At 46.7% G+C, this 15,320-nt stretch overlaps 3 protein-coding genes across 3 annotated transcripts; 1 reads left to right on the forward strand and 2 right to left on the reverse strand.

Moving 5' to 3' along the window:
* Nucleotides 1-1,344: 1,344 nt before the first annotated feature.
* LOC136945686 (potassium voltage-gated channel subfamily A member 10-like) lies at nucleotides 1,345-3,093 on the forward strand. The gene has a single exon (XM_067239661.1). The coding sequence runs from the start codon at nucleotides 1,345-1,347 to the stop codon at nucleotides 3,049-3,051; it is 1,707 nt and encodes a 568-aa protein (XP_067095762.1). The 3' UTR covers nucleotides 3,052-3,093.
* Nucleotides 3,094-11,982: 8,889 nt separating this feature from the next.
* On the reverse strand, nucleotides 11,983-13,390 carry LOC136946389 (uncharacterized). Its single transcript, XM_067240701.1, has 4 exons — nucleotides 13,271-13,390; nucleotides 12,971-13,112; nucleotides 12,728-12,871; nucleotides 11,983-12,478 (listed from the first exon to the last, which is right to left on the reverse strand). Exons 1-4 carry the CDS (start codon nucleotides 13,371-13,373, stop codon nucleotides 12,256-12,258), a joined length of 612 nt encoding a protein of 203 aa, XP_067096802.1. The 5' UTR covers nucleotides 13,374-13,390; the 3' UTR covers nucleotides 11,983-12,255.
* On the reverse strand, nucleotides 13,382-14,925 carry LOC136945237 (patatin-like phospholipase domain-containing protein 2). The gene is made up of 6 exons (XM_067238982.1): nucleotides 14,771-14,925; nucleotides 14,351-14,416; nucleotides 14,032-14,250; nucleotides 13,850-13,910; nucleotides 13,434-13,627; nucleotides 13,382-13,390 (listed from the first exon to the last, which is right to left on the reverse strand). Exons 1-6 carry the CDS (start codon nucleotides 14,897-14,899, stop codon nucleotides 13,382-13,384), a joined length of 678 nt encoding a protein of 225 aa, XP_067095083.1. The 5' UTR covers nucleotides 14,900-14,925.
* Nucleotides 14,926-15,320: the final 395 nt, after the last annotated feature.

Genomic DNA, 15,320 nt, shown 5'->3' on the forward strand with positions numbered 1-15,320 from the left:
GCGGAGGCTGAAGCGCCACACTCTTTTCACCCCTTGTTCTCCCCACATTAGCAGTCTTCGTGCTCTGCCCCTCCTCATCCCATCAGTTCCCTCGCTCTATTTTGATTCCCTCGTTTCTGACCCGTATTAACCCCGATTCCTTAGTCCTTTTACACCCCTCTTCCCTCCTCCCAGCTCTTGTCCTCCTAACACTTATCATGTCATCATGGCAGCCGCTCACCCCCGGTCTGCCCCTTCCTCTCTCTCTCTCTCTCTCTCTCTCTCTCTCTCTCTCTCTCTCTCTCTCTCTTTCTCACCCTCTTTCCTACCAAAACCTCCCCCTCTCCCGCTCTCTCTCTCTCCCTCCGTCCCCTCTTTCCCCTTCTCTCTCTCCTCCCTCTGTCTCTCTCTCTCTCTCTCTCTCAGTGGTATAGTCAGCTGTGGTTTAGGTGGTGACTCATCTGGAGACTTTAATTAAATATCTGCAGGCGTCAGCTCACACACTCACACAAACACACAAGGTGTCTGCCACCAGATGATGTTCCTGTTCAATGTTTTTTTTTTTTTATCAGTATATTAGACCAACGCACACCCAATTACAGAACCCAACATACAGCAACCCCTGTAAAAATACATTCAAGGCATGATGTCACCCGGTCTGAAACATTGACGAGGTTCCCAGAAGCTGTTTACATGTGAGTCCTGTGTGGCCCCGAGGAGGGCACACGATCACTACACAGCAGGTTAATAATGCACTAATGCATGCAGAGGGAGCCCCAATTACCCAGTGCTTCCATCTCCTCCCTTATCAGGGTCATGGCAGACTGCTTGATGCCTGGAATAGGGATGTTAGTGTCAAGCAGGCACAGTTAGGCGGCAGTTAGTTGAAAGCAGGGGGAATATTAACCAGATATGGACCAAGGAAATGTTGTCTAGAGTAGGACTGAATGTTTGCGGTGAAGGAAGGAGAATATTTTGAGATATTCAAACAAATGACTGTGTCAGTGATGAATAAATATTGTTTTTCTGATTTGCTATTTTTCCCAATTTCCATCTATGTGACTCATCAAATGCTCTAATAATAACTGGTGAAATAGTCAAGGGGAAATAAATTTTCTTCTCTTTGCTCTCTCACCCTCTCGCTCCCTCTTTCTCCCTCCCTCTTACTCTCTCTCTATCTCCCTCTTTCTCCCTCTTCCCCTCTCTCTGTGTAGGTGTCCAAGGGAGAAAGGTGGTGTAGCTGTGTTCCTGTCCTATAGCGGACACACCATTCTCGGTTCTGCTGCCCGAGCCGTACATCCTCAACCCCTGGCGTCTTCCTAGCCTGGGGGCCTTGAGCCAGGCCGTGGCTGACCAGCAGCAGTCATGGATGTGGCTTTAGTGGACTTCGAGAGCCTGCTCGACATCAACAGCAGCCTGGAGGACGAGCTGGACAACCCAGACTACGCCAATGAGACCACCGCCCTCACCCTGGACATGCCCCCAGATCTCAGTCCTGGGAGCAACCACCACCTCCGCCCCCCCCAGACCTCATGCCTGGCCTCGAACCCCTCCCACCACAGCCCCTCGCCCCTCAGGGGGGCCGTTCCCGGCTCCCCCACCAGGCCGCCTCAAGGCAGGCGAGGCCGCCCCAGCTGCGCCAGCATGATCTCCAACTGGAGGCTGCTGCTGAACAGCGAGGGGACTCAGAGCGAGGCCATCTTCAGCAGGCTGGCCAAGGAGTGCTGCGAGGACCTGTTTGTGGACAAGCGGGGCCTGGATGACGGCGACCAGAAGGTCATTATCAACATCGCTGGCCTTCGCTTCGAGACTCAACTCAAGACCCTGGACCAGTTCCCCGAAACGTTGCTAGGAGACCCCGCGAAGAGGATGGACTTCTTTGACCCCATGAGGAACGAGTATTTCTTTGATCGGAACCGGCCGAGTTTTGACGGGATCTTGTATTACTACCAGTCCGGAGGGAAGATTCGGCGTCCTGCCAATGTTCCGTTGGACGTGTTTGCTGACGAGATTCTGTTCTATGAGCTGGGGACCGAGGCCATGGAGCAGTTCAGGGAAGACGAAGGCTTTATCAAAGAAGCGGAGATCCCTCTGCCCACGAACGAAGTGCACCGGCAGTTCTGGCTGCTGTTCGAGTACCCGGAAAGTTCCAACGCGGCGCGCGGCGTAGCGCTCGTCTCCGTCTTTGTCATCGTGATCTCCATCATCATCTTCTGCGTAGAGACACTCCCTGAGTTCCGGGAGGAAATGGACCGGATCATCCCCACTGCGATGCAGCCCTTCAACCAATCGGGAGGCTCGGCCCCTGCCTTCACCTCCCCCTTCTCCGACCCCTTCTTCATCATCGAGACGGCCTGCATCGTGTGGTTCTTCTTCGAGCTGTGCGTGCGCTTCGTGGTGTGCCCCAGCAAGAGGGACTTCTTCCACAACCTCATGAACGTCATCGACCTCGTCTCCATCATCCCCTACTTTGTCACCGTGGTGACGGAGGTGGTCAGCACGCCCCAGGAGAACTCGAGCCAGAACATGTCGCTGGCCATCCTCCGCATCATCCGTCTGGTGCGGGTGTTCCGTATCTTCAAGCTCTCGCGCCACTCCAAGGGGCTCCAGATCCTGGGCCAGACTCTCAAGGCCAGCATGCGAGAGCTGGGCCTGCTCATCTTCTTCCTCTTCATCGGGGTCATCCTCTTCTCCAGCGCCATCTACTTTGCCGAAGTGGACGAGCCCAGCACGCAGTTCGTCAGCATCCCCGACGGCTTCTGGTGGGCGGTGGTGACCATGACGACCGTGGGCTACGGGGACATGTGTCCCATCACCATGGGGGGCAAGATGGTGGGCACCCTGTGCGCCATCGCCGGCGTGCTGACCATCGCCCTGCCCGTGCCCGTCATCGTGTCCAACTTCAACTACTTCTACCACCGCGAGACGGAGGGTGAGGACAAGCCGCCGCTGGTGGATGCCGTGGAGCAGGCCATGAAGACAGACGTGGAAGCCAAGCAAGGGAGCTGCTCCTCGTTGAACAAGGCCAATGGGACCTGGCAAAGTGACAAAGGAAATTACACTGGCCTGTGAGGACAGAGGAGAGACGCCCAACCGGAAGAGATTTTTTTTTTACCTGAACAAACTTTTTGTATTAACTCTTGGTAATAGCTTTGAAGTTTTGGGACCCCACTAGTAGCAGATGTCAAAGAGGAATTTGATCAAATCATTTGTGATTAGGTAGATTCTTTATAAGGTCGCCAATGGTGGTTAGAATGGACAACCGTTACCTCTTGTGCAAATACACTTACTGTTAGCAACCATGCAAATAGTTACATCTTGCAACCATGTAAATAACAACAGCCTATATTAGATTAGGTACATTACATTACATGCGTTTTCATCCAGTAACTAAGTCAAAACACTAGCGATTGATTTACCTCCATGTTCTACATCTTTCAGAGTAGTGTTCAGCCAGCATCCTTCATATGACAGTATCCTAGATTTAAAGAAATGTGTATGTTTAAATGTTTTGTTGACCAGTTTGTGCACCTTCTGGTTCTACATTTACTCATTAGATAACAAATACTGTATTTATTTCATGATGATGTTATTTATTATACTCAAATGTACTTATTTGTTTGTAGTTGGTTAAAGTACTTCTAGATTACTTTAGTTATTACAGTTTAAACAGCTACTCAATCATACTGTGGACTGACAGTGAGTGCCTTTTAATATGTGGTGTAACTTTGGAAACTTCTGATGTTATCAACATACTGGATGAAAAAAATGAATACCCCCTTTAAAAATTACTTTACCAGCACAATAATCTGAATACTCATTAAAAAAAACGATAAAAAATCAAATAATGAAGTATCTCATGTGAGTGTCCAGGTACACCCCTAATGAACTGATAATGGTGGGCCCATCAGCATCTCATTAGCTGTCTATATTTCATCTTGAATGATATCATTGTAAGGGGGCATTAGCATGTTGTGAAAGGGGGCAAAAATATTTTAACCACAATAATACAAAGAAGTAAATACTATCAAACATTTGACATCAGATTAGAGAGACATGAAACCAGTCTTGATAAAAAAAATATAAATTGCAGTACTCCACAATATAGGATAATAGAAAATATTTGATTTTTATGACTTTCAAAACTTCTTTCTTTAACAGGCCTACCTGCAACCCATTATTAATTATTCAAGCCTTTCATTTAAGAAAGATTTCTCTTGTCTTTACCTTTTCAAAAAGGGAACTATTTTCAGTTCTATGGAGACCGTTACACTGTATAGATGATAGTAAATGTCATTTCTCTGTGTACTACAACCTTGTACAAATATTTAATGTATGTCCTGTGGTATTTTCTGCCATGAAGAAAGAGTTAAAAATACTACATATACAGTACTAAATGCTATATGGTGTATGCAGTGTGTGTGTGTTTGTTTGCTGGGTTCTGCGTCTGTTTGGGCACTGTGCCAAGGTTTTTATTGCTTTCGTCATTACCACTGTATCTGTAACCTGTCTCTGCTTTCACTGTAACCTGAGAGCAGACCGAACACACACACTCACGCACACACACTCGTCTGAACACGGTGAATCCAGGTCACTCGGAAGAGGGATGTGGGTCAGCGCCGGGCCCTGTATCTGCTCACGAGGCTTCACCTCTGGATCCAGGCCATGTCGTCACAGGACCTGAGGCCTTCTCAGGATGATACGGGTCTGTTTGCTAGCGAGCCGCTAACCTGGGTGGCCTCGACAGCCTTACCTGGCACCGTAGAGCCATGTAATCCCCCGTGACACCATCCTTTACACAATCCACCTTCAGTACTCACCTGTGCACTTTACCCTGGGCCAGGGCTCAATATTTATGTGGATGCAGTGTTTCATTTCATAAATGCTATTCGTCCCTTTGTAAAAAAAAGAAGAAAGTGGTCGTCCTTTATTAGACGTACAATGCTTTAGTTATGTTAGGACCATATTTGAAAATGATAGAAGATAACATAACATTCTAAATATTAAGGGAAGGGGGCGTTACTATGCAGACGATGCAGGGAATGGAGCAGGTATGTCAAGGAATAATTCTGTGCGTAAACAAGTTACACAGGAAATGAAGGCACTTCGAAAAACGTTTTGGGGGGGTTTCCTTAAAAGGTTCTCTAAAGAACCAGGACATGAAGAGTTATTTGTGCAAAAATGTCTCCTTATGGTATGACATACCCAAGCATTAAATGCAACACAGACTGTTATAGTGGAGATTGTGGAGCAGGATAGGACTTCATTAAACTTGCAAAGGAGAAATCACACGTCATACCATCATACCATGCCTGTAGCAATCCTGTTACACTCTGTCTTCATATCCTGGCAAAGCCATCCTGAAAATAGTGTGTGTGTGTGTGTGTGTGTGTGCAAATGTTTGTGTATGTGCACAGTATGCATTTTTCATACTAATGTTTATTGATAGGCCATGCATGTGTTAACAGCCTGTGTCATCCACATGCGTGTTTGGAAATTCCACAGTGTTCACAAGGGCAGACACGCTCTTTATTTCTGTGCTCAGCAACAGCAAAAAGGGGTGTGCATGACGATCAATGAGACTGGATGAGGCTTCAGATTCGACTGTTGCACCTCCCGTTACTTGGCTGTCCCCGTTTGTCTAAATCTGGAGAAGGTTCATCTGGGAAGTTAGGAAGGGATAGAGGTGATTACATTTGCCAACTCAATCAGCATGTCCACAAGCAGATGTTGTCAGGTCTACAGGGTGACACAAGGTTAGTGTCTGTGTGTGTGTGTGTGTGTGTGTGTGTGTGTGCGCTGAAACATCAACTACTTGCAGCATAGTCCTCTCCGCCCAGACCGCAGCAGAATAGTGAAGCAAATAACCAGGTCTCCTAAGCCCTGCCTCCTCCATGTAGATTAGACCAGGAGAGAGAGGGACTTGGAACTCAACCCAGATGACACACACTGGAACTGTCTCCCTGTCCTAATCTTCTCTCCTTCATTACCAGATCGCTTTAATTTAGGATTGGATGTTTGTGCAAGGCCTTCTCCATCCATGGGTTAGGATTAGTGTCCTTAGGGACAAGTAAAGATTTTTATGGAATGTTGGGGTTTAATAAATCACTAGTTGTCATTGTTGTGTGGCAATAAAGTTTGTATCTATCTATCTAGTTACAGGTGGGGTGAAGTCAGGTAAGGTCAGGGCCATCAACAAGTACCCTAACCCAGTACTAACCCTAACCCAGTACTAACTCTAACCCAGTACTAACCCTAACCCAGTACTAACCCTAACCCAGTACTAACTCTAACCCAGTACTAACCCTAACCCAGTACTAACCCTAACCCAGTACTAACTCTAACCCAGTACTAACCCTTACCCAGTACTAACCCTAACCCAGCAACATCACATCTGCGTTCTTGAAATTCATCTATATATTAGTCACTAACATGAGACTGAGGTGTGTTCAGTGGCCCTCTGATTCCGCAGTTATCCAGAACACACTTTAGGAAACTGTCTGTTTCCAGGCCTTGTGGCAACACTCCACAACATGCGTTTTATTACCTGTGAAACACTGTTAATTATAGATTTGGGCTTGTGTGAAAGTGACTGAGCACCCCCTCACCACACACACACACACACCCCTCTACACCCACACACCCCTCTACACACACACACACCCCTCTGCACACACACACCTCTCTACACACACACACACACACACTCCTCTACACACACACACACACACCCCTCTACACACACGCCCTTCTACACACACGCCCCTCCACACACACACATGCCCCTCTACACGCACACACACACCCCTCCACACACACGCACACACACACACAAGCCCCTCCATAAATCCGTCACAGACACTGACACAGAGAGGCCCGGTGAGGACAGAAATAGCCCGTCTGTGTCGATTCTCCTCCTCACGCAGGCTCTCTCCACCTGGTCAGACAGAGCCCTAACCTTTCTCTCCCTCTCCATCATCCCTCTCTCCGTCTTCCTCCCTCCCTCGTGTCGCCGCAGCCGCGTGGAACTTTCCGTATCTCGTTAAAGATGAAACGCGCTCATGCATCTTTAAGTTTGACAGGAACATTCCAGCATGCTGTTTCAGGCCTGTAGTGACATACACACTCACAACATGCACCCACATGAACACACAGATCTACAGGACGAAACCAGAAAGGCAGCGAAAGAACTGCTTTCTCCTTGAAGCCCCACACACGTTGTGAACAGGGGTGGGTGTGTGTGTATTATTGTGTTTACTTGCATCTCTCTACGAGTCAGAGTTCTGTGTGTGGAGGGTGTGTATTTAAAAGAACACCAGGAGGTTAATCTCATATCATCCCACAAGATTATTTCCGTCTGGTACTCCAAAAATACTCAACTGCCTTTGTTTTCAACAATAGGATTATCACATATTATTTTTTATGGAGAGTAACATAGAAGCACCTAGAGCCAATCCCAGAAAGCTTTTTTTTGTCCAGTCTAGGTCATGCTGATGGCATGACTATGTGTTTCATAAAACACCACAAGCTCCTCGAAATTCCTTGCGTGTATGTGTGCGTGTGTGCAATATTATGAGTGTTTAAGATTATAAACGTGCAGATTTGTCAGTGTGCCTGAGCTCTCTGTAACGGCTAGCAGGGGGGGGGGGGGAGGGGGGAGGGATCATCTATGAGAGCTGATGGACCAGAAGCAAGTCTATGCAGCGTCAGTTTGGCAGGCTGCAACACTAGAAAGAGACCCTTGGATTAACGCTTCAAGCTTTTTAGGGGCAGGATGATGATGATATCATGTGGATTTAGAAAGTCAAGCATGTGATATTCTCTTGAATATATTCTTAACCCCTCCCAGAGAAGTCTTTCTATTACACTGTTCAATTGTCTTTGGATGACTTGATGACTGGTCAAAGGCCATACTGTCGCCTGTCTTCACGATCAGAAAGAATCCAGCCAATAGCAGGAAGACATCACGTGGCAGGTTGTTCAAGGTCATTGTCAAGCTAAACATCACAACTGCTACCTCACCAAGGACTAATTAGAAAGCAGCGACAAAGAGACACAAACTGAAGGTTGAACACATGATGAATGAGTCTTTTTTTTCTTGCTTTACCTATGACGTTTTGAATCTGTGTCTGCTGGTGCCCCTGTGACTAAGTTCCTCCCCTTAAGGCCAGGCTGAGTCCTTAGTGAGTTGTGTTGTCATGTCACAGTCTGGGTTGTGAGGCCATAGTCAAGTGCTGGAGGGACTGTTTGTCTGGTGAAAGGTAGAACCGACCCCAACCACAAACCTTCTGTACCGCTCATGCTCATTCAGACGTGTGTTCAGATGTGTGCCGGTGTGCTAGGAGCTCATTCAAATGAGCATGAGTGGTTGGTTTAGTCTGAGTACCGCGTGTGCGTGAGTGTATTTGAGGGAGGAAGCGAGAGAGAGAGAGAGAGAGAGAGAGAGAGAGAGAGAGAGAGAGAGAGAGAGAGAGAGAGGAAATGAAAAAGATTGAGAATGAAAAAGAGCACCGTGCTCCATGTTAGTGGTTGTGGAAAATATATGGGTCAAAGTTAAAGGGTTTTCCTCCTGCAGACAACTAGAGGGAACACACACACACACACACAAACCCAGACACACACCTCTAAGACTGTGGGACATGGACACCAGACGCTGGGCCAGAGATCAGTAGACCTGGGGTCAGATAAGCTAGCTAACTCAATACATCTAATCCTCCAAACACTGTACGTAGGTAAGCCCCATGATCTCACCAAAAAACTGGTTTTCGCTGGCCCTTCCATGACTACCGCCCTCCTCAACCCCTCATTGGTGAAGGCAGGCACCCTGGTCAACCCTCCCCTCCTCTCCTGTCCTCTCCCCTCATCCATAGTTAACCACAGCTGGCCTCTGAGCCATCAGCATCCGTGTCTGGATACGTTTAACATTTGATGGAGGAGCACTTTGCTCCTGTCACTTACACGCGCACACACACACACGCGCGCACACACACGCGCACACACACGCAGAGAATATCACAGGCTTTCCTACTAGACCCAAACCCCTCTATGAACCCGGATAGTTGATGTAGTTAAATGTGAGATACTACTAGATTAAGTTTTAGTGCTTAAGTTGTTTGTGCTATGTTTGTGTGTGTGTCTGTAACTTTGACGTCTACCTCCCTGCCCTTCCTCCCTCCTTGGTTCCTTCTCTTCTAATTCTTTCATTCATTTATTGATCTGTCTCTCTCTCTCTTTTATCTCTCCAAATCAACAAAACGTTGGTCAGCGCCCAGCACATACGTGTCCTTTCTGCACCCTGTCTGTCCATGTATTGTGCTCTGTCACTGGGAGGATTAGCGAAAGGTTCTGATCCTGTCCTGATGTTATGGTTGCAGGGAGTCCAGCCGGTGAAAGCTGTATTTTAGGAAATGCTTTACTCACAATCTCATTTTAATAGAATTGGAGGTCACATTCCTTTCTGAAAAATGTGTGTGTGTGTGTGTGTGAGCGAGAGAGAAAGAGAGAGACGTGTCATTAAGATGTAATAACAATATGATTGCTCACACAATACGTCCTATAGACCTATGTGTGAGCAAGATTTTTTAACTCTCAACACTTTTTTATGGCTAGTGTGTGTATTATGTGTGTGTGTGTGTGTGTACGATTGCCCTTTCTCAGCTCTACACAGTGTTGCATTCGGTGCCCAATGGCTATCTGGCCAGAGAGGTGCAGCAGATGTGTGTGTTTATGTGTGTGTGTGTGGATGCGAATGATTATGTGTCCTGTAATTATGTCATACTGTGTCTGTGTATAATAATGATATAACCAGATCACTCTCAGACAGCTAAACACCATCCATATGATTGTAACCTAAAACATCGTACAATGTTTCCTGCTTGACACTTGGTTGCACAGAGCAACACGTTCAAATCCGGTGTTAATATTAGGTCTGTTTTATTAATGTCCTGTTAAAGATTCAATAGGTATGATTATTTGGTAATAAAATAAAGGTTGTGTGCCCTATGAACATGTTGTGTACACTAATGAGGCCCTCTGAGAGTTGTTTAGCAACACAGACAGCTCAGTGCTGGTAGAATGTAAATTTCAATTATTTGGCGTGGTCTGCTGCTTTTCAGCCAATTATGTTCCAGCATTTGGGGCGCTGTTTCTCAATGTTAATTTATCTTAAAATGTTATCGAGTGCATCTTTAAGTATACATGGTCTACGTTTATCGAAAAGAGGCAAATACAGTGTTTCCCTTTCAACAAATAGCCTCTCCAGATATGTGTCGGGTTCATCATCACAATCTCCTTTTCGGCTGAATTATGCTGCGAAACTTTTTGTGCGAAAACGCATGTTTTCAAGACTAGCAAGTGATGACAAATATAAGATTTTGTTGTATATTCAAATAAATTTGTGCTGGCGAAGATGATATTTTTTTGAAGTTGTCAGTGCATAGACTGTACAGCCTGTCATCATTATGGTAGAGTTAAGAGGTCGGAGGCAGTCTACTTACCGGACTTTTTGCTTTTGTTTCGCTTTATATAGTGCTAGATCACAAAATTAATTGTATTTGCTGAGTATTTCTTACTATTACTTTTTACTTAGTCGTATATATCATCATTCTCTATCTGTTGCTCACTCGCTGTGTCTCTATCTCTCTCTCCCTCTCTCTCTCTCTGTCTCTCTCTCACACACACACACACACACTTAAACAGCAATGCCTCCATTCTTGTGCTCACTGCCCCACTGTGTGGCCATATTGCATTACTGCATGCATTTCCTCAGCTTACCCTAACGTGACTGGGAAAACACACTGTACCATCTCAAAACTAGTGAGACTGAGGGGACAGGGAAAGGGAACTCTTTAAGCCTTTTGAGATTTGTGGAGGCAAAGTCTGCATCTGGCTCAGAGGGAAGAGCTTGCCGAAAGGAACTTAAAGAGGATTTGCTGTGTGGCTCTGGGTGCCGGGTGCAGAACATATGGTTGAGGCCAAAAAAACAGAAGGTTGCATAGGACCTAATCTTCAATCTCATGGCCCTTTTACTCCCTCTGGATGCTGAGCTTGTGTGGGTATGTGTGTGTGGGTATGTGTGTGTGTGTGTGTGTGTGTGCGCAATTGCTTGAGAACTCCTCTCCAGTCTCATATGATGCATTCTTGGTGTTGCTTTAAGCACACCGCCCTTCTCTGACATGAGAAAGCGAAAGTTTAAAAAGCTACAAGCGAGTTATCAGACATATCTGATTCATCAGTCAGCCCCCCTTCCCTGTTTCTCTCTCTCTCTCTTTCTCTCTCTTCCTCCAGGCTTCTCGTGGCTTACTGCATCCAAAGCATATCTACCTCTACTTTACCATGCCCAAATCTGCAGTTTGAGATTCCACCGACAGAACATTTCAGAATGATTGTGTCTTGTTTTCAAAAGGCCAGTTCTGGCCACGGGGCACGTCCGCGGCTAGGTAATGTCCAAGTAGCCATGTCCAATCCACCTCAAATTGGGCCCTTTAGGTTGGTGGTGGTGAGAAGGAGAGAGCGGAGGAAGGAGAGGAGTGAAAGAGTCTGCTGTTCTGATCAGACTTGTCACATGACTTACCACCCTGTCTGCTGTAGAAATGGCATTCGGTACAGTTTGTTCTAACCTCGTGTTTTCAGCCCTAGCTGGCCCGTTAGAACCGTAAGCACTCACTGAAAAGTAGATGGTTTCCTCAGGACACTTGTTTTGAAACTGGAACCAACAGATTTGTGATGTGGGGGTTCTGACAGGGGGTTATGGTCTACTAGGTACACAGGGCTGGCTTCCTGACTAAAAGTGAGGCCCAGGCTAGCTTCCTGACTACAACTGAGGCCCAGGCTAGCTTCCTGACTACAACTGAGGCCCAGGCTAGCTTCCTGACTACAACTGAGGCCCAGGCCGGGGAATACGTTCTCCACAGGCACAAACTAGGCTTCTTATGGGTTTGAAAATCCACTGTGCATAAATGTGTGAATGACTATAAGACATGGTTTGGTTATGCATTTCTTCCAATATGTTTATTCCAATATATCAAATGTTATATCTCTTATGTAAAACAAACAAACATTGATGGGCTTCATCTTTGGCAAAAGTGGTGTTGTAAGGCATTTAGCAAACAGACTCATATGGTATTTATAGGGCAGATATAAACTATTTAGACATACATAAATAATGAGGATTTAATTCAACAATCCATCTGATGTGGTTCTTTTGTCAAGGGATGGCTGAGTCATAGCAAACAGACCGAATGCAAGCCAGAGTTGAGCCTGGTTTAGTCCCATCTCTCAGCCCTTGACGGATATGTCCTTAGGGGACTTCATCCACACCTCCCTTTCCCCAGGCTCCACCTCCAGCCGGAACAGGACGGTGTACTGGAGAGGGTCCGGAGGAGGAGAAGGAGTGTGGCGAGAGGTGGGGCTGGAGGAGGACAGGTGAAGGCGGAGGTTGGAGCTCCACTGTCCCTGAGGCCTCACCACTGGACCTTCATACTCCACCTCGACCTCAAGCCTGAGAGGACACACACGTGCGCGGGGTCAAAATATATGCTTTGAACGAAACCATCTAGGCCTACACAGGAACGATGGGATATGGCTAAAGAAAGAAACCTCCATACACAATGTGCTCAATCATTCTGAGACTGGAGCACTTGACACAATGTGCACATCCATTCTGTCTTCATTCAAGGCAGCTTTTAAGTAGCACTTTTTTCAAGGAAAGGCTGTGCCGTCTCATTCTTGTGAAAGCCCCACAACCCACCAGTCCTCCATGTTCCTCTCGATGGTGGAGACAATGGTGTTAACCGCGAAGAAGGTGAACTGCCTCAGGTCCTGCCACACCCAGAAGGTGAGATTGAGAGCCTGTGTCAGCCACACCCCCAGGTCACTCCACCATCCTCCCCGGCTCGGAGGCAGAGAGAGACACGTTACTTCAAGAGTATAGTCTGTAAGTACGACATAAAGTTGTGCTGAGTTCGAACGGTTGCATGTTTTGCAAGGTTACCTGGGTATGTTTTGGATGTTTATGAGGAAAAGGCAGAGAGGCAGGGTGACGGGTAAGAGCAGGTATGACAGCAATCGCATGGACATGTAGGTCCACAACAATTTGTTGTTGCTTAGATACGCCAGGATGTTGCAGAGCATTGCTAAAACACAAACACAGATACAACTGACCCAAGGGTCTTGCTAGGAGAGACAGTAAAACGAGTTTTTGTGTATGTGTGTGTGTGTGTGTGTGTGTGTGTGTGTGTGTGTGTGTGTGTGTGTGTGTGTGTGTGTGTGTGTGTGTGTGAGGGTGTCATACACTTTTGTAACCAGGCAGGCATGACCAGGTATAGATCCTGCTCCAGGCTTGCCAGATCCACTACCAGGGAGCCTTGTCTCTGACGGTCTTTGCTGTCAGTCATAAAGATCCTCAGCTTGTCTTCCCAATCTTCCAGCTGTTCCTTCTTCTTCTCCTGTTCAACCTCCTCCTCCTCCTCTCCCTCCTCCTCCTCTCCCTCCTCCTCCTCTCCTTCTCCATTCGTCTCCTCCATCTTTACCTCTGTCTCTCCCCCTGTGTCCTCCCCCCAGGCTGCTCCTAGATCTGTCCATCCATCAGGAAGCAGGGCCAGGCAGGATTCCGACGGTGTTTTGACCAGTGACAAGTACGAGACCAAGTCTGGGAGAAAAGGGATGACGGATAAAGAAAAGGAGAGAAGAGAAACAACTATCTATAAATACCAGGTGGAAATAATAAGTCTTTGCTCATAAATCGCTGCTCAGAAACCAAAGCATCAGAGAACATTTTGACATGGCATCTCTTCCTACTGGCAATAGAAAGACCCTTGCTGTTGGCAAAGAGAACTGTTCAGAAGTGTAACAATATCAGACTCGAACTAACTCCTGTCGTGGAGGAAACGGATGGTGTCCCTGTATCCACTGCTGTAGGCCTTTTCCAAAGTCTGAAAAGAAAAAAGAAAAAAAGGAATACCGGTATGTCAAGTTAGTTCATATAATTCCGTGTGTGTGTGTGTGTTCTCCAGAGCCATATGAGGGCTGAAGTTGGGAGTACAGGTCTCTCACCTCTAAATGAAAGGGGTAGAGAGCATGGATGACTCTGAACCCGTTGGCCACATTCACCCTGAAGGAGGCTCCACTTATGACCACGCAATACCACGATGCGCTCTCTTGGCCTTGGGGGCAGATGTCCATCTCGCCGGCAAACGGGGATACGGTGAGGATGTGACTAGATGGCGCCCCTTTCAGCGGCTGAATGCTGGTGAAGCCGCCATCCACGTAATGCTAGAACACATACACACCCATCTAATTCAGAGCAAGAAACAGCCATGCTGTCTGGCCATTGTTCTTGATTAGATCCTTTTGAAATACAGTGAGCACTCACCACACCCTTGTAACTTGGGGGCACCATTCCACAGTAACCAGGAAAAAAGCAGCTGCACAATAGTGCCTCCATTAGGAGAAAAATAATCAATTATGATCAAATGTTTGACAGTCATACAAATCAATTTTAAATCTGAACACGTTTTTATTAAGTTGTCTGATAGCTGTCATGCGTCACCAGCACATATGGAAGAAAATTGTAAGAGGCAATTTGTCAACTTCTGTACTTCTAAGTAGTATTGATTTGGCTGTCTTATTGGCAGACGAAACCAACCCTGAAAATAAGAATTGGCGAATATTTAACACCAGTCTGTCCGTCTGCACACCTTACATTTTGAAAATCTGAAGGGTTTATTAAAACACAATAGCCTACCGATAAAATGAGAACAAGGAATAGTCATTTCAGTGCGGGCCTACTAACCTGTATCACATCTTCACGGGACTCGTATTTTGACACCAAGGTGTTCTTGCCATCTGGAACTCTGGTCATCGCTACCGCAAGGCGCCCGCTGGCCAGTCGGTGCGCATCGTGCGGTAGAATCTTTCTCATCGTGCGCTCGATCCAATGCAACACATTCCCTGACGGATTCAATGGTCCAAATGCAAGCACCCTCAACTGCCGCACGAAACTTAACAACTCATCCAGAACTCGTTCTGAAAGACAACGTTTTTGAGTGTAGCAAACTGAAAGGTAATTTAAAGTCTGTCTTTTACAGCAAAATGCACCTCAATCCCCAATGCTGAGACGTACAGACTGAAATGATCTTAACACCACACATCGTAGTTTTTGAAGCTTTTGATATTCTCACCCGGTCTCACTTTGCATACCACAGCAGCCGCCACCAGAGAACCGGCAGACGCACCAAAGATTCTCGGTGCAACGTGCAGTACCGTTGGCGCGTGGTTCAGAAAGCACCGCACTACCCCCAGCTGGTAAGTTGATAAGAACCCAGAGCCAGAGAAAGAGACGG

Source organism: Osmerus mordax, chromosome 7 (assembly GCF_038355195.1).
Source record: "Osmerus mordax isolate fOsmMor3 chromosome 7, fOsmMor3.pri, whole genome shotgun sequence".
In the NCBI taxonomy this organism is placed as follows: Eukaryota; Metazoa; Chordata; class Actinopteri; order Osmeriformes; family Osmeridae; genus Osmerus; species Osmerus mordax.